Source organism: Anomalospiza imberbis, chromosome 20 (assembly GCF_031753505.1).
Source record: "Anomalospiza imberbis isolate Cuckoo-Finch-1a 21T00152 chromosome 20, ASM3175350v1, whole genome shotgun sequence".
Taxonomy (NCBI): domain Eukaryota; kingdom Metazoa; phylum Chordata; class Aves; order Passeriformes; family Viduidae; genus Anomalospiza; species Anomalospiza imberbis.
The window spans coordinates 9023969-9041773 of NC_089700.1; the positions used below are offsets into that span (position 1 = coordinate 9023969).

Genomic DNA, 17805 nt, shown 5'->3' on the forward strand with positions numbered 1-17805 from the left:
GGGAGCTGGTCAAGCCCAATCCAGGGCTCCTTGTGGTGGGGGCTGCTGCTGGCTTGGCTGCTCATGCCCTGCCCCACACTTGTCCAAGACCAAGCACAACACACCCCAGCCACCCCAGTAAGAGGGACTTCTCCTTTTTGATAATCCCAAAAGGAGGAAAGCATCCTCCTGTTCACGTGGGACAGGACCCTGCCACCCAGCCAGGGAGGGAGCAGAGCATCCCCTCATGTCCCCAGAGCACAGCACGTGGCACTGTGACAACATGACAACTCCTCCAGGGAAGCTGAGATGTCTGCCCAGGGCATTTCATGCAGGCAAAGGGCTCAGGCAGCCAGAGGGATGGTCTGTACTTCAGAACAACAGGGGAAAACCAAAACAACCCAGCTGGAGCAAAAAACCCCTGCAAACGCTCCCTCTCGTGGAGGCCGGCTGCTCTCCTGCTGGCCGGGAGACCAGGAGAGCTCTGGTCCCAAAACTGTCCCAAGGATGAGGGGCTCTGTAGGAACAAAGGGGGCCTCCTTCCCCCTTCCTGCCCTCGCAGCATCCTCATGGTGCCAGCCCTCGGGGCGCAGTGGGATCTCTGGAGTGAGCAGGACACAGCAGGCATGGGATGGGGTGAGCTCGGAGCTGGGGGCACACCTGAGTCCATCACGCAGATCCTGGATGCCTTTGAGGCTTTAAGTGCCAAATTACTGCCCCTTCTCCCTGATGTGGGCAGACAGGGGTACAGGGGGAGTAGAGAGAAACCCCAGGAATTCCTGTTGGCAGCGGCCTTGGCTGAACCTCACATGGAATTGGCTTCTTTTAAAGCCATTTTGAGGGTGTCCCCGAGGCCTGGAAGGGGAGGACAGCTCGAGCTGGCCCAGGGACAACAGCACTGCAGTGTCTCCACCAGTTCATTATTTCCCAGCCTGGGGAATTATTTCCCAAAAGTCTTTAACTGACTCCCAGCCACACAGGATTTTTGCACTGACAACACCTTTCTGCTGGGAACCGAGCCAAGATCTCCACAAAGTCATTTTGCAAAGACAATTAGGCAGTCCCTCGACAGCGCTGTCTCATTTTAATTAGATCTCATTTCCAAAGAATTACTGAGCATGCCAGGCCCAGGGCTGGAGGCAAGGGCCATTTACAGGAATCAATGGGAAGCAAAGGACAGATGTACCTGTGCTCACGTCGCCAGCTCCAGCAATGCCAAAAGGAGAGGAGCAGCCTTTCCTGCATGATTTCATCCATTAATTCCTCAGGCAATGGAAGACCTTCCATGCAGAACACAGAGCATCACTGCTTTAAGCTGCTTCTTGGAGCTCAGGCACCTCGGAGTGAGTATTCCCTGCATTCCAGGGGGCTCTGGAGGTGTAGCAGGTACGTTTTGGGCAGAACCCACAAAGGTCCAGCCAGGTCCTCGACAGTCCACCTGGTGGCTGCTTACATGAACAGAAAAAGGCAACAGACACCCGCACGAACGCCCTCAGAAAGGTGCAACACGGCCATGCAGGTGGCAGGACCCAGGGGACAGATGGACTGGAGGGCGGGCACAGCGTGGGGTACCTGCCACCGATCGCCCACCCCTGCGGGCTGGAGGAAGCCAAAGCCCTGGGAGCGCTGACAGTGCCACCCATATGTGCTGCTGCCTCCAGAGAACCCTCTGGGCACCCCCGGGACCCTCCGGGGACCCCCGGCAGCGGCTGCACCACCAGGGATCCCTCTGGGGACCCCCGGCAGCGGCTGCACCACCAGGGAACCCTCTGGGGACCCCGGGATCCTCCGGGGACCCCCGGCAGCAGCTGCATCACCAGGGATCCCTCTGGGGACCCCCGGCAGCGGCTGCACCACCAGGGAATCCTCTGGGGACCCCCGGCAGCGGCTGCACCACCAGGGAACCCTCTGGGGACCCCCGGGGACCCCCGGCAGCGGCTGCACCACCAGGGAATCCTCTGGGGACCCCCGGCAGCGGCTGCACCACCAGGGAACCCTCTGGGGACCCCGGGACCCCCGGCAGCGGCTGCACCACCAGGGAACCCTCTGGGGACCCCGGGGACCCCCGGCAGCGGCTGCACCACCAGGGAACCCTCTGGGGACCCCCGGGGACCCCCGGCAGCGGCTGCACCACCAGGGAACCCTCTGGGCACCCCTGGGACCCTCCGGGGACCCCCGGCAGCGGCTGCACCACCAGGGAACCCTCTGGGGACCCCCGGGGACCCCCGGCAGCGGCTGCACCACCAGGGAACCCTCTGGGGACCCCCGGGGACCCCCGGCAGCAGCTGCACCACCAGGGAACCCTCTGGGCACCCCTGGGACCCTCCGGGGACCCCCGGCAGCGGCTGCACCACCAGGGAACCCGCTGGGGACCCCCGGGACCCCCGGCAGCGGCTGCACCACCAGGGAACCCTCTGGGGACCCCGGGACCCCCGGCAGCGGCTGCACCACCAGGGAACCCTCTGGGGACCCCCGGGGACCCCCGGCAGCGGCTGCACCACCAGGGAACCCGCTGGGGACCCCCGGGACCCCCGGCAGCGGCTGCACCACCAGGGAACCCTCTGGGGACCCCCGGGGACCCCCGGCAGCGGCTGCACCACCAGGGAACCCTCTGGGGACCCCGGGACCCCCGGCAGCGGCTGCACCACCAGGGAACCCTCTGGGGACCCCCGGGGACCCCCGGCAGCGGCTGCACCACCAGGGAACCCTCTGGGGACCCCGGGACCCCCGGCAGCGGCTGCACCACCAGGGAACCCTCTGGGGACCCCCGGGGACCCCCGGCAGCGGCTGCACCACCAGGGAACCCGCTGGGGACCCCCGGGACCCCCGGCAGCGGCTGCACCACCAGGGAACCCTCTGGGGACCCCCGGGGACCCCCGGCAGCGGCTGCACCACCAGGGAACCCTCTGGGGACCCCGGGACCCCCGGCAGCGGCTGCACCACCAGGGAACCCTCTGGGGACCCCCGGGGACCCCCGGCAGCGGCTGCACCACCAGGGAACCCTCTGGGGACCCCGGGACCCCCGGCCCGGCCGCACCCCCGGGGCCGCCCCTCGGCGCGGCGCCGCTGCGCCACCTGGCGGCCACGCCCGGCACAGCGCCGGGATTCTCCGGGTTTGGGGCGCGTCCCGGGCAGGGAAAATCCCGGCTTTGGCTTTGGGTTTGGCTTTGGCTTTGGGCTTTCCTGCCACCTCACAACCAAGCGGTGCCGGTCCCGTGCCGCCGGCCCGAAGCGCGGGCTGGGATCGGTGTGGCCCCCCCAGGAGAGCAGCGGAGGGGGCAACTGGGCTCCCCCCGCCGGGAGCCTCCGCTCCATCCCGTCGGATGTCCCGAGCAGAGCCTCCTCCCTTCCCGGCGCGGCTCCGAGGAAGGCTTGGGAAAAGGCCCAGGCGGGCGCCGAGGGGCGACGGACCTGGCTGTCCCTCGCCATCACCCGCCGCTGTAAACAACCGGAATAAACCGAGAGCCTCCCCTTTCCCCTTTCCCACCCTGTCTGAAGAGCAAGGACGGAGCAAACGGTGCCTGCGGCTAAGAACCGGCTCCGTATCAAAATAAACAGCTGCTTTTTCACTGATAATGTCTTTAACCCCCCCTCCCCTCCTTCCCCCAGACACCCACACGGATCAAAGTAGCTCTGGGAACCCTGTGGCAGGGAACAGCCTGGACGGCTGCTGCATCCTTCCCACAGCTCCGGCCCGGGACAAGGACCGTGCCCCCGCGGGGATAACGGGCCAGAACCGGAGGAGTGGGGCTGAGAAGCCTTTGAGATGCCGGTGCCCGGAGGAAGGACCCAGGCAGAGGGTGCAGGGGCTCAGCCCTGGAGCAGGCAGGGGGAACTCTCACCGGCAGAGACCGACTGGACTCCACGCCTGGGCTCACCCCACAGCCCCATAAATCCCGTCCGGCCGCAGGTGCGGAGCCGCGGCCGCGCATCCCGCCCCGAGCGCACAGGTGCGCCGGGATGTGCGGCCGGAATGAGGGCGAGGCTTCGCCGGGAGCGGGGGCGGGTGTGTGCAGAGCCCGCCGGGGCCCCGCCGCTGCCCTTTGTCTATTGATCCGCGATCGGGAGCCGCAGACAGAGCGGCGGCCCCGCGGGTAATTGGGGCTCCGGGGCCGTGACCGCGGCCGCGGCCCCCTCGCCCCTGCGCTCCGCGGGGAGCGGGGCCGGCGGGGCCCTAATTGGGAGCCGGGGCTGCTCTCGGCCCGCTCCGCTTTGTCCCGGGTGCGGAGGCAGCGCGGCGGCAGGACGGCGCCAGCCCGACAGAAAGAGCTGCCGCCCCACCGCCCACCCGCCGCCCGTTCCGTCCGTCCGGGGCTCCCCTTCCCCGACGGCCGCACCCCGCGCTCGCACGGGCGGGACTGGCAGATGCTCGTTGAAAAGTTCCAGTGGGGCATTTGATCCTGTGTGTGGCAGCGACAGGCCCTGGGCTGGGAGCAGCTCCTGGTGTGGGGCAGGATCCTGGCACCACGGCATGCCCAGCTCCATGGCATCGTTCTCAGACCCTCACCCCTTCTGCAACTTTCAGTATTTAGGGGGGGCTTATAAAAATGGAGAGCAACTTTTTACACAGACAGGGCAAAGGAGATGATTTTAAACTAAAGGTGGTGAGATTTAGATTAAATGTTGGTGGGAAATTCTTCCCTGTGAGGGTGCTGAGGCCCTGACACAGCTTGCCCAAGGAAGCTGTGACTGTTCCATCCCTGGGAGTGTTCAAGGCCAGGTTGGATGGGGCTTGGAACAAGATGGGTTTTAAGATTCCTCCCAGCCATTCTTTGGTTCTGTTATTCTGCCCCACATCCATGACCCAGAATGCGCAGAGGCCCTGGGGTAACACACGAACACAGGGCCAGCAGCCCAGATGAGGGGTGGGGGGTCCTGCAGAGCCCCCTGGGCTGCAGAGGGACAAGAGCCGTGGCAGCGTTCCCCCTCTGCAGGGCTGCGAGATGCCCTGGCATGAGCTCATGTTCCTGTTTACAAACACCCGCCCATGGAGCCCTTCCAGCAGCGCTATTGTGCTGCACGGCAGCTCAGCGGCCAAGGCAGCCAGGGTTTGTCCACCAGGCCCACGAAGCCCTCAGGGCAGCTCTGCTATTTTTAGTGCCTGGCCAAACACCTCGTGCATTTAGCTGAAGAAATCCAGAACTCACCACTAACCTAGTGAAGATTTCGGTGTGTGAGGACCTCACTGCTCTGGTGACACGCACCAGTGTTTAGGTGGCAAGACACCAACTCCAGGCACCACCAGAACACCCAGAACTTTATTTTCCTGACAGGACAGTGACCACAGTGGCATGGCCAAGCCAGGTTTTGCCAGGTGCAGAGCAGCAGAGCCATGGGGGTGCTGTGCCGGGTGTGCCCCCGCGGGGCCTCCCAGCGCCTTTTCATAGCTGAGGAAAAGAAATCCCAGCACAGTGCGTGACTAATCGGTAGCTGCTCATCGAGCTGCTTGAATAGGGTTTCTCAGAGCCTGGGGAAGGCCAGGGCAGGCGTGGAGCAGCTTGGCTCCTGCTGAAACAGCCTGGCTGGGAGGGGGGCAGGCCATGCTCCCTGCCTTTGGGCACTGTTCCTCAGGGTCACCATCATGAACCCACAGATCACTTTTCCCCTCCGCAGTGAAGAGCGGCTTTGTGCTCAGTGGGCAGGTTGGGATGTCCCTCTGGCACCAGTGCTTGGTCCCCATTCCAGGATGGGTGACAGGGCTGTCCCTTACCCACCAGGATGGCAGGAACCCATTGTAAGACTGCCCCAGCATGTTCTGCAGCACCAGCACCATGTCCCCACTGTGAGTTTCCCAACCACCTTTGCCTAAATCCAGCACGGGAAAGGGCCAGAGGAGCCCCCACACTGGCACAGCTTGTGCCCCCTCACTAAACATAGAGCCCATTAAATTGCTGCTCATCCTGAGTCATGTTTATACGGAAATAATCCTGCAAGCCTAACTTTAGTCACCACACTTCCCTCCTCCTGGGGAAGGCATTCCCGCCCTGCTGGTCCCCCTGCCAGCAGAAATAATCACAGAGGCAGCATCTCCTCTCCCCACGCCGAGGAACCCACCCAGCCGAGGAACCCACCCAGCACCTCTCCTCAGTCACGGGGGGGGGTTCAAAGCCCCTTCCCTTTCCCGTTCCCGCAGGAACGGGAGCGCGGGGGCCGCCGCGGAGGGGCCGCGCCCGCCCCGTCGGGGCCGCGCGGCGGCGCCAGCAGAGGGCGCCCCGCGCCCGGCGCAGCGCCTCAGCCCCGGGGCCGCGCCCGCCGCGCCCCCGCCGCAGATCCCGCACGGAGAAGGAGAACCGCTGAGGAAAGGCGCTGCTCCTTCCTCCCTGACCGCGCCCCGCGACGCCCCGACCGGCTCCGGGCGCCGGCGGACACGGGGGGATTTAAAGCCCACGGCTCGCGGCGGCCCCATCCCCGACGGTACCGGCGCGCCCGGGTCGCTCCGTCAGCATCCCGGACGGCACCGGCGTGCCCGGGTCATCCCTTCCCGTCACCCCTTCCACAGGACCGCCGGTGCCGCTCCGCTCCGCTCACTCCATCCCCGTCGCTGCCGGTATGAGCAGCGCTCCCCGCTCCCCGCCGGGTCCCCGCAGCACCGGCGGGCCGGCCCCCGCTCTGCTTCGCCGGCTCGCCCCGGGGACAGCGGAGGCAGCCTGGCACCCGCGGAAGGTCCCGGTGCCTCCGCGCCCCCTCCCCGCGCACCTGCCGCGGCGGGGCGAGTGAAGGCCCGGGAGGCAGCGCACCCCGACGGGCCGAGCCGGCGGTTCGTGCCTTGCGCTCCGCCGGGGCCGCGGCCGCGCAGCCCGGGGCGGTTCCGTCTTTCCCCGTCAGCCACGGAGGCTCCGCGCACCGCGGAAGGGGCGGCTCCCAGCGCTGCGCACCTGCGGAGCAGCGGTGGCCCCGACGGGGAGGAGAGGCCGCGGGAATGAAACAGGCGGGAGCCGGCAGGACTTCTCCGAGTAGACTTTTTTTTATTGAAAGATGTGAGAATTCATCAAAACTGAACAGACAGATACCCGAGTAACCAGCACGTTGCAAATCATGTATCTTTTTATTTTAAAACAATATAGAGCACAGTCCTGTGATATTTAAATTTATTATACCTTTTTTTTTTTTTTTTTTTTTTTTTTTTTTTATGTTCTGGAGTGAAAAATAAAAACCTGAGGTTTATTCCTGCATTCTCTATACCCCGCACTGCAACGATATTTTAGTTATGTTTTGGATTCGTTCGTTTATTTTTTTTCTTGCAAAATCTTGAAATCTTAGTTTTAATGACTCCAAAAATTGTTTTATCAGTGGCACATGATTGTCCTAGAGAACAAGCGGGATAAACAATATTTTAAAACACAGAGAAACCGATATCTCCTTCAATCACAAAGAGCTAAATAGTTTTCATTTACAATATATATGTTCATGTAAAATGAAAAAAAAAACGAAAAAAACTTAAATGCGAGGAGTTAAACTCTAAATATTATGTACACACCAATGTACAACTCTGAATAAATTAATACCAATTTGCATATTCTGGGATCCTTATAGCTTATTTACACAAATTACCATTTATTTCATAAATATCTGCCCAGGTACCCACGAGGCTTCCCCCACCGTGCCCGCCTTGTGCGGCGGCGGCTGCCGAGGCGGTTTGGTTTCCATCTTCCATTTCTTATCTCTCTCTTTTTTTTTTGTTTTTTCCTTTTTAAATTATTTCCTCCTTCCCCCTCTCCTTGCACAGATGAGGGTTTGGCCCCTCTCACCGCACACCGAGGCAGGGGCCGCCCTGTCCATCAGGTGTCTCGGCACCAGCTCCTCACCCTCCCCCGAGCTGCCCAGTGCCCGGAGCGGGGAACTGGGGGGTCCTGGGGGCTGCGTGGCCTCGCTGGAGTGGGGGGAGCCGCTCCCAGCCCCACAGCCGAAGGGGTGGGCAAGCCCTGCCCTCCAGCTGCTCCCTCCTGGCTCTGGGGTGGTGGCTCCGCGTGGCCGGCGGGGTCCCTCTGCTCCAGCACCCCGCTCTCCCTGTCTGCTCCCAGCCCTCGCTCCACAATAAATATTTATACTGTGCTGTACAAAATACCAGTGCTTCTCCGCCCCGCCGGGAGGGCTCGCTGCCCGCCCCGCCGGTCACTTCGGGGACTCCCTGCCGGGGGACAGCTCCCGCTGGCTCTCCAGCCCGCTCACCAGTCTCTGGATGTTCTGCAGTTCATTGAGGGACTCCTTCAGGGAGCCCTTGGGGGAGGCAGCGGGGCGCTGGCTGCCCCCCTTGTGCAGGGGCACCTCGGGCAGGGGGCTGGATTCCCGGCTGCTGCCGGCCTTGGAGCCCTCGGAGCCGGGGTTGAGGCTGGCGGGCAGGCCGGTGGTCAGCAGGTTGGTGCTGGGCGGGATGGTGACCGGGAGCTGGTAGGGGCTGAAGCGCAGGCGGGGCCGGCTGCTGCCCAGGAAGGGGTTGCGGGACAGCGGCCCCGCGGCGGCCGCGCTGGTGGCCGGCATGGCCGAGGCGGCCGCTGCGGCCGCTGCCATGTAGGTGTAGGGGTAGGGGAAGAGTCCGCCGAAGGTGGGCATCGGAATTCCCTGTGGAGAGAGGAAGAGTGGTCAGAGTTGTGCTGCTGCTCTGCTGCATCCCCCCTCCTGCCTGTCCCCCCACAGCTGTGCTCCCAAAGACAAGCCAAGGCAAAGATGGGAAGCCCAGCGTCACCCTAAAAACAGAGCGTGGGGGTATCCGTGTGGAACGGGCTGAGGGAGGGGGTACAGCCCCATCCGCCCCATCCTGAGCCAGGCTGGTGACACCGAGCACAAACCCTTGTCTGAGATCTGCCCCTTCCCCTCCCCACATGCTGCCTGCGCAGCATGGCAGCCCCTTAACCACATTAAAACGCATTGTTAAGCAGGATGGATAAATTAGGGGAGTTCAAAGACATCTCTGTGTATTCCATCAGAGGAGATGGGAAAGGCAACACCAGCGCAGGCGCTGTGGGAGCGCTTCAGAGCTGTCAGGAAGGCAGGGAGCTGCTGGATGGGGACAGCCAGGTCAGGCAGGGCCACAGCTCCTGACTCTGCCCTTGACTATGGAGGAGCCATAGCAGCTGCAAAAAAATCGAGATTCCTTCTCAAATCACCCACGAAGCTGCCTTCAAAATGTCCTCTGCGTTCTGCCTGAGCCAAATCTGGTAACATCTCGGGGGTGTGTCACCCCTTGTCCCTGCGGCCTGCAGAGGGCCTGGGGGAGGCTGGGGGCACCAGCAGCTCCTTCCCTGCAATGGGGCCACCCTGCATGTCCCCACACTGGGGGTGACACTTGGCCAGGCCTGACCTGCATCCCCAAAGTGCTCTGCTCACTCAGGGAGCTTTTTGGGAGGACATGAAGAGGAGATTACAGGGCCCAACTGGACGGCAGGGATAGGGATGGGGACGCAGGGCTTACCTGAGAGGCCAACATGTGCTGGGAGAGGTGGAAAGGGAAGGGAGTGGCCGTCCCTGCTGCGCCCGGGGCGGACGAGAGGGCTCCGTTCTCCAGGCTGCCCCCGCCGGTCACCGAGGCCAGCAAGTGTCCCATGCCCATGGCAGAGAAGGCGCCGGGGGCCATAGCGAACTGTCCTGGGTGGATGAAGAGGGGCTGCCCAGCGCCCAGCGGGCTGAAGAACTGCTGCCCATGGAGGCCGGAGAGCGCCAGGCTCTGCAGGTGCCCGGTGCTCAGGTGCGGGGGGCTGTCCGTGTGCACCATCAGCGGGGCGAAGGCCTCCTTGCCCAGCCCGCCGCCCTCCGTGTCCTTCTTGCCTGGGTCCGTCTCTTTCCTCCTTCCTTCCACCTTGTCCTTCTCCAGGCCCCGTGTGCCGAACAGGCCCTCACCAGGACCCTCCCGGGGGGATGCGGCATCCTTGACTTTCTCTGGGCTGTGCCTCTCCTTGCTCCGTTCCTCCGGGCACCGGGGGCTGCCGCGGGGCGTCGCGTCCTCCGCGCTGGGGCTGGCTGCTGCCACCGGCCGCTCCTCAGGCACCTTCTCCACCTCCGCGTCACTGTCGGCCCCTGGCTTCTCCTCTGCAAGGGGATGGAGGGGCAGAGGGTCAGAGCAGAAGCACCCAGGGGAGGCGAGGAAGGGGTCACTCGCAAGAGCCCTGGTGTCAGGGAGAGGTTGCGGCGATCGTTATTAATGGGAGAGACTCATTTTGGGGGCAGAAATGGGCCCTCGTGCTATGGTCACTCTGGGGAATGGGGATTAACAACAGCACGTCCTGTGGCTGTGCCAGACAGGAAAAACATGTTTGATGGAGAACCAGAAGCTGTTACGGCATCGCTCTCCTTAGTTGCAAAGTCCAAGCGGGCTGCGGAGCAGGGATGAGGAGAGCGGGCAATGGACAGCACGGGAGGAAATTGTCCTGCTTATATTTAATTACATGTAGCTGATTGCCAGTGCACCGTGGATTTATTCCAAATGTGCAGGTTGAGACAAGTTAAAGAGGCAGTTGTAAGGCTGGGAGTATGGTACAGACTTCCCTAAAAAGGGATTTAATTTAAAAAACCCCATTGAGCTCTCAGAGGAGGCAGGGGGATGCGAGGCGAGGGGCTGGCGAGGGCGAGGGGAGCTGAGCCCCTGCCTGAACGGCTCCACTAAACGAGAAAAGCCTTTTGGTGCGGGTGAGGTGAAGCTCTGCAGGCTGGGGCAAATATTCGGGGAAGCCTTTGAAAGTGGAGAGGGGTGTAATAAACCCTCCCTGCAGCTCAGGGTGGGGGGTTGCAGTTTGATGAAGGTTTGCAGGGAATCGAGTTGGTGGAAAGTTTAAAGAGCAGATTGATAGTGCGGCAAGACAAAACCCAGCATCGAACAACTGCAGCGTGGGAGATGCTGGTTTATTTTCATTTACCAGCCTGAAGCCCTGGCGTTACAACATTTTTTTCCTCTTTCAAATATATTAATTCTTTTTCTTTTCTCTTTTTCTCTCTTTTTTAAGGGAGCATGAGATTCCCATGGAAGGCAGGGCACGCCGGGCTAACGTGGCTAGCACATTTGCCATTTCTTCTTGTATTATATAAATACAAGACATCAGGTGTATAGAGGATCAAATATATATTCAAAAGAAAATACATAAAGAGAAAAACGTTGCGACTCGTGAATGCCATTTGCATTTCCTCTGTTTTTATCTTCTCGACCCCTGGACTCCCCTATGCGCATCCTCATCTTTATTTTCTCCCGTGTTTTGCCTTGCTGTCCACAGGAAATCAGCACGCAGCAGTCCCGAGGGAGCAGAACGTTTGGGGACATTTGGGGACCGCGACTGCTGCCTTACCTCTGCCGCTGCCCTTGAGGCGCAGGGGGCTGGGGAGGGCACCCACGGGCGAGTGCAGGGCATCGCGCACGGCCGAGGGCTCGCAGGAGGAGGCGTCCGACTCGCCGCCGTCGCGGTCGGGCTTGCAGGGCTCCTCGTACATCCGCAGGGACGGCAGGGAGAGCTGCTTCCTGCGGGCGAGAGGCAGCGTCGGGCTCCGGCCGTGCCCCCGCGGGCGCGGAGCCGGGGGGACGGGCGCACCCCTTACCTCTTCTCCCGCCGGCCATTGCCCGTGTCCCGAAAGCCCTTGGCGAAGGGGTTGTTATCGATTTTCAGCTGCGTGATCTGCGAGCGGGGAGAAGGAGAGAGGGAGCGGCGTGAAGCCCTGGCCGCCCCCCCTCCCCGCCGCCGTCGGGGAGCCCGGGGTGCGCGGCACAGGCTGCGGAACCCGCGTTAACACACCGCATGCTTTATTAAAAATGATGCTGAGGTTTGGCCTTGAATTATTAATAGCGTCTTAATGATAGGAAGTTATTTTTCACGGCCCCCCGGAGGGAAGATGGCGACTGAGCTGCGCGGCGCTGGTTAAAAGCTATTCTTATCCCTCCCTGCCACGGGCTGCTGGGGCCGGCGACATCAGGGCGCTCAATAATGCATGGCCCTGAAACACGGCCCCGAGAGGGGCGCTGGAAAAGGCCCGGCTGCCCGGCCCCGCCGCGACCCCCGGCCCGAGCATCCCCCGGCCCGAGCATCCCCCGCCCGACGGGGCCCACGGCCGGCGGCCGGCCCGCGCAGCTTGCGGCGGGCGAGCAGACAAAGTGCTCTTTAATCGATTGTGACTCTTCGCCATAAACTTTACGAGGGAAACAAGCCCACCAGGACCCTCAGACAGAGCTGTCAATTAGCATCAGCAGCCAGGGGTGGAGGTGGGGGTCAGCTTTTGGGTTAAAACACACACACACAACTCTTGGAAGGGGACGGCAGAGGCTCTCTGCTCCCCATCGTGCTCTCCTGGCTCTGCCTGCTCACGGGGTGACACTTGTTAAATCACGAAAGCAACTAAAATTAGCTTATCTGCCTCTATTTTTTGGCTCCGCCAGAGCCCTGGGCACCTTCTTGGTGAGGCTGCCCAGGCCTGGTGCTGCTCTTCACTGCCTGGGCCTGCAGCAAAGTCTCCCACAGCCCAGAAAGGAGCAACAAACTCCATGAGGGAATTACTAATTGTAATAATAAAATACTGACAACAGCATTAAAATTAACACTAAAAATAGCGATAATAACACAAGCAGTATGAGAGTGGCTTGAGGTTTAACCTTTCTGCTGTTGCTGCTTTTTGCCCCAAAATATCCTCGCCAACACGCACACACACACAAAAATACCCTGATACGGGGTAAGGGATGGGACAGGGGTGAGGACAGGGAGAGGGACAGGGACAAGGACAGGAAGAGGGACAGGGGCTGGGACGGGGACAGGGCCAGGGGCTGCCCGGCCGTACCTTGTCGTTCTGGTAGGCAGTGACGGCGATGAAGTCGGTCTCGGGGAACACGTAGGTGCGGAAGGTGCTGTAGGGCAGCTTGAGGATGTCGTTGGCCCGGACGATGTGGAACCTGGGCTGGTACTTGTGCATGGAGTTCAGGATGGTCTGGGATGGGCGAGAGAGCACAGCCCGCGGCTGCCGTCAGCCCCGCGCGTCCAGCTCCCTCCCTAAAAAAAATCCCTTTTCTCCCGAAAACAACCCGAAAAAATGCACCACTGAAATTCACCGTGAGGAAGGAATGCCGGCAGATGCCAGAGAAGGAGATTTATTTTTGTTGTTGATGCCATTGCAGGATCTGTCCCCAAAGAAGGAGGTCAGGGAACGCAGGCAGAACAGCATCTTTGCGGGTGTTAAGCACGGCAATAAAGCAGCAAAAGGGATCTCCTAGTTTTATTACAACCCTGCAAACGCGAGGCGACTTTTCGACACGTTTCTCACCGCTTTTCATATTTCCGTCCTTAAAAATAAATTACTATCCCTCACCACCACAAAAAAAATAATGTTAAAAGGCTCTGGGTGAGTGTCGGGGGCGGCAGGAGCCGGTGCCAGCCCCAGCCAGCTCCTGCGACCTGAAAGGAGCGTTTCACCACGAGCCATTACAAATTTATGTCTCGGAGCAACGTTGCAGAAGGAACAGACTTTTTTTTTTTCCCCAGCCAGGTGTCTGAAAGCCTCGCCAACACTCAAAGCCGTTCTCTACCCTTTCGTTTTATTTTTTGAGTTTGGTTTGTTGGTGGTTTTTTTTTTGGTTTTTTTTTTTGGTTTTTTTTTTTTTTTTTAAATAAAACCCGAATTCCTCGCGATTTGGCTGAGGATTTTTGGAAGCGGCTGAACACCCCAAGCCGCGCCCCTGGAGCCGCTCCGACCCCTTGCCCCTCGCTGCCTGCTTTCCTGCACGATAGATTTTAAATAATTCCCCAACCTGCTGTGGTCGGACTGAAATGCAGAATTCACTGCCCAGAATTCGTAGAGGGACGGCGAAAGCTTGAGTAATTATTGTCAAATAACGTCAGCCAAATGGCTAAATAATTATCACTTCATTTCGGTTTAGAAGGTAATAAAAAAAAATAAAACATTTTTTTTTAACCCAAGCAATAATCACCTGCTGATGAACTGTCGGATCGCTGTTATATTGATATAATCTAGATGGGATTTATCATAAAAATGGTGCAAAAAGTCTCATTCAGGCGTGCAAATCTGCATTCCTTAAAAAAAAATAATCATCCCTTTCTGACCAGATGGGCACTGGCTAAACCCTCATCTCGCAGATTTAACAGTCCGGATTTTGGACAACGACAGATACCAGAAATCTTTAATTGAAGGAGGCGAACCGTTAAAAGCGCTGAATCAAACTAGTTTTTCACCAGTACAAAAAAAAAAAAAAAAAAAAAAAAAAAAAAAAAGAAGGTTTTTTAAGACTCCTTCTCTATCGATTTACCTTTCTGGCTATAAATAACCTCTCAATGTATTATTTAACAAAGACGCTGTTTCCTGCCTTAAGAGAAAAAAATGAAAGTGAGAGAGGAAAAAAAAAAAAAAAAGAGTGGAAAAAATAGAGAGGGAGAAAAAATTTTAAAAGAGGGGAAAGAAAGTTCTCCGGGAGGTGCGGAGCTGCTCTGAGCTCCCCACCCGAGCGGGGTCCCGCAGCTCCCGCAGCGCGGCTGCCTCGCGGCTCCGCCGGGCCCGGCTCCCCGCTAATTACCGTATCAGCGGCGCTGCACGATGAACTTTCCCTTTATCAACCTAAATGCTCGCCCAGAGGAAGGAGAGCTGGCTGGGGCGCTGGGATTTCCCCCTCCGTGCATTCCCGCAGGATCGCGCTCCCCTCGCGTTCTGACCCTGCTTCGGGTCTCTGCAAATGGCCAACACTCTCCGCTGTCTTTCTTTCTTTCTTTCTTTTCTCTCTCCCTCTCTCCTTTTCCTTTCTTTGTTTATTTTGGTTGGTAGCTTTTTGGCTTAATTCCTTCGTGTTGTTTTACCTCTTTTGGGTGATGTAGATACCATCAATAGGGATACAAACAGGGGCTTTCAGAGGCAGATGGTGCCAATGATTCCAGCCCTTCTCCCGGCTGCGGAAACCCAGCGCAGGTGCCGCCGGCCCCGGCTCCGCTCGGTCCGGGTGGCAGCCACAGCCCCTGTCCGGCCACCGCCCCGTCGGGGCTGCCCTCTCTGCAGCCCCGCACGGCCTCGGCCCCGCACATCCACCTCCCAAAATTCCTCTCCCCACAGAGCCTCGAAGGCTGGCAAGACGCAGCAGGAGAGGCCGGAGAGGCCGGGGATGTGCGAGCCAAGGGGAGCCCGAGCCTGCCCGCAGCCCAACCCTCCTTTTTACCCCGGAGAACGGGAGCTGCCCCTCGGTGCCGGGCACGACCAGAGGCTGCGGGACAGACAGGCCACACCGCAAGGCCCGGCCAGGCCCCGCCGCTCAGCCCGGCCCGGCTGGAGGAGGCTCTAAAGGCCCGCGGTTTCTCCGGGGAGATCACGGGCAGCCCCCGCACCGGGCAAACCCTGCGCCTGCCCGGGGTCCCTGCCCGGGGGGCTCCGCTCTGCCCCGCAGCCGCACTTACAAAGCCGTGCTTATCCGAGATGTTGTTGGTGAGCTTGAGCTTGTGAAAGGCAACAGGTTTGGCCATCCACTGCTCCCCCGTGGCCGGGCTGTCGGGGTGGATGTACATGCGCTTGGGCATCTCCGGGTCGGCCTTGCCAGCCACCATCCAGCGGGAGTTGTGGAATTTGTACCGGCAGTCGTCGGCCGCCACTATATCCATCAGCAAAATGTACTTGGCCTTCTTGTCCAGGCCGCTCACCCGCACCTTGAACGGGGGGAACATCCTCCTGCGGAGAGACCCAGAGCAGTACAGGGCTGCCCCTGCCCGCCGCCGACCCCCGACGGCTGCGGCCCCACCGAGCCCCCGGCACCGCCCGGCCCCGGCCCCACCGAGCCTCCCGCACCGCCCGGCCCCGGCTGCTGCTCCCAAACCACCATCTTTTAGTTTGGCTCGCTGAGGGTTCCCAGCCTTCCTCACGTCCCACCTCTTCTCATCCCGCTGTGCTGCCCACACCGTGGCAGAAAGCAGGGAAAGAGCTCAAAAATCCCATTTCGGGAAATAAGGGGCGAAAACATATCCTTGTTTCCCCCATTTCTCTGCCCTTCCCCGACCCGCTCGCTCAGCACCTCGGGCTGCCTCCCCCGGGCCCGGGGCCACGGGCAGGGCCGGGGACGACCCCGGACGTGGGGAAAGTTTGGCAGGAGGGAAGGAAGCAGCGGGAAGCGGCGTAAACAACGGGAGCGGGGGGTTCCGAGTGCTCAATCAACGTGCACGAATTTAATTCGGGATCGCGCTCGGAAAAGTAATAATGAGAGGCGGGGGGAGCGGTGACGGGAAAGATCGGAGGAGCGGGGGGTAAACATCTCCGAAAAACTCCAGGGATCGAAACTCCCCGCGTTAATTCACGGGATCGGATGGGAAGCGGGATGGAGCGAGGGGCGAGGGCGCTGCGCGGCCGCGCAGGTGCGGGGCGGGCTGGGGGGGCTGCGCGGGGCCGGCTCTTACCTCCCAGACTTGGTGATCACCATCTCGGTGCCCAGCTTGTGAAACTGGTCCCAAAGCTCTTTGGCTTCCAGCGTTACTTTGGGGTCGTCCTCGACCTCCTCCTCGGGTTCCAGGCTTTTGAGCGAGCGCAGATGGGCGGCTTGGTGGTGGTGCCCCAGGGCCGAGACGTGCAGCCCGGCCTCGGCCGCCCCGGCCAGCCCCGGGTCCGGCATGGGCTTCGCCAACGCCGCCGGGGGCAGAGCCAGAGCCGGGAAAAAGGACGGCTGGGCGGCTGCGAGGAAAGCGGACATGGGGAAGTCAGCCGGCCGGGGTGCGTGGAAGGGGTGGTAAGCCATGGCAGTCCCTGGGAAGGCTGGATCTCTCATCGGTGCATCCACAAATCCAGGAGAAAAAGAGGGATTCCCTTTATAAAAATGCGTGTGTGTGTATTTGTTGGGTTTTATTTTTTTCCCCTCTCCTGCCCAGCGAACTCGCTCGAGTCTCTGGAAGAGGAAGGAAAATCAACAACACACACACTCCAGAAAAAAAAAAAAAAAAAAAAAAAAAAAAAAGAAGCATAAAAAAGAGGCGAAAATCAGCCGAACTAGATTCGGGATTAAAAAAAAAAAAAAAAAAAAAAAAAAGAATTAAAAAAAAAATAAAAAAAGGAAAAGCGAGGCAGTTCCCGGCTCCTGGGACTCCCGTTCTGCGGAGGGGAGACAGTAGGTCCTTATTTTTTGTTGTTGTTGTTGCAGCGAGAGAGAGCGAGCGAGGGAACGAGCCCTCCCAGGAAAGTCCTTCCCGACACTAAAATAGAAACAAAAGCCGGGTCGGGGCTGCGCGGGGCTGCGCGGGGCGCGGCGGAGCAGAGGCGGCCGCGCTGCCCTCACACCCCCGCGGGCCCGGGCTGCGCCCCGGCGGGGCCGGCCCGGCTCCGCGCTCCGCGCTCGGCGCTGGGGCTCGGGCTGCTCATGGCCAAAGGAGCCGAGTGGGAGCGGTGAGATCTTGTCCTGATCTCTGTAAAACTGTGACTATCTCACATGTCCTTCCTGCTCTGATCCGCCCGCTAATGAGCCAAGCCCCCTTGATTGCTGATTTTACGCGTTTCAGACCAATTGTGGATCTGCATAGGCGGGGTTTTGACAGCTCCGGCCAAGCTCCGGGCGCGGGGGGGGGGGGGGGGGAGGGGGGGCGGGGGCGCGGAGGGAGGGAGGAAGGGAAGAAGGGAAAAAAAAAAAAGGGAGAAAAAAAAAAAAGAAAAGAAGAAGGTGTCGGAAGCATCGGCAGTAAGAAAACATGTCAACAGAATAAAATATTAACCAATGACAGAGAAAAGTGCTCGAAATCCCACCCCCGGCTCCTTTCCGCATACCGGGTCAGCCCCGGCTGCGCCGCCGGTGCGGGGCCAGCGCGGAGCCACCTCGGCGGAGCGGGGAGCGGAGCCACGGGGGCGGGGGGCGGCGGCAGAGGCCCCCGCCGGTCTCCGCGGGGGCGGCGGGCCGGGGAG

The 17805-nt window shown here is 60.5% G+C and overlaps 2 protein-coding genes across 2 annotated transcripts; one reads left to right on the forward strand and one right to left on the reverse strand.

The window, feature by feature from the left end:
* Window positions 1–605: 605 nt before the first annotated feature.
* Window positions 606–6902, forward strand: LOC137485981 (collagen alpha-1(I) chain-like). Its single transcript, XM_068210831.1, has 3 exons — window positions 606–710; window positions 1441–3092; window positions 6113–6902. The coding sequence occupies exons 1-3, from the start codon at window positions 606–608 to the stop codon at window positions 6900–6902; spliced, it is 2547 nt and encodes an 848-aa protein (XP_068066932.1).
* A 211-nt stretch (window positions 6903–7113) lies between these two features.
* Window positions 7114–17406, reverse strand: TBX2 (T-box transcription factor 2). Its single transcript, XM_068210664.1, has 7 exons — window positions 16320–17406; window positions 15333–15600; window positions 12724–12870; window positions 11497–11573; window positions 11250–11419; window positions 9389–10002; window positions 7114–8538 (listed from the first exon to the last, which is right to left on the reverse strand). Exons 1-7 carry the CDS (start codon window positions 16682–16684, stop codon window positions 8092–8094), a joined length of 2088 nt encoding a protein of 695 aa, XP_068066765.1. The 5' UTR covers window positions 16685–17406; the 3' UTR covers window positions 7114–8091.
* Window positions 17407–17805: the final 399 nt, after the last annotated feature.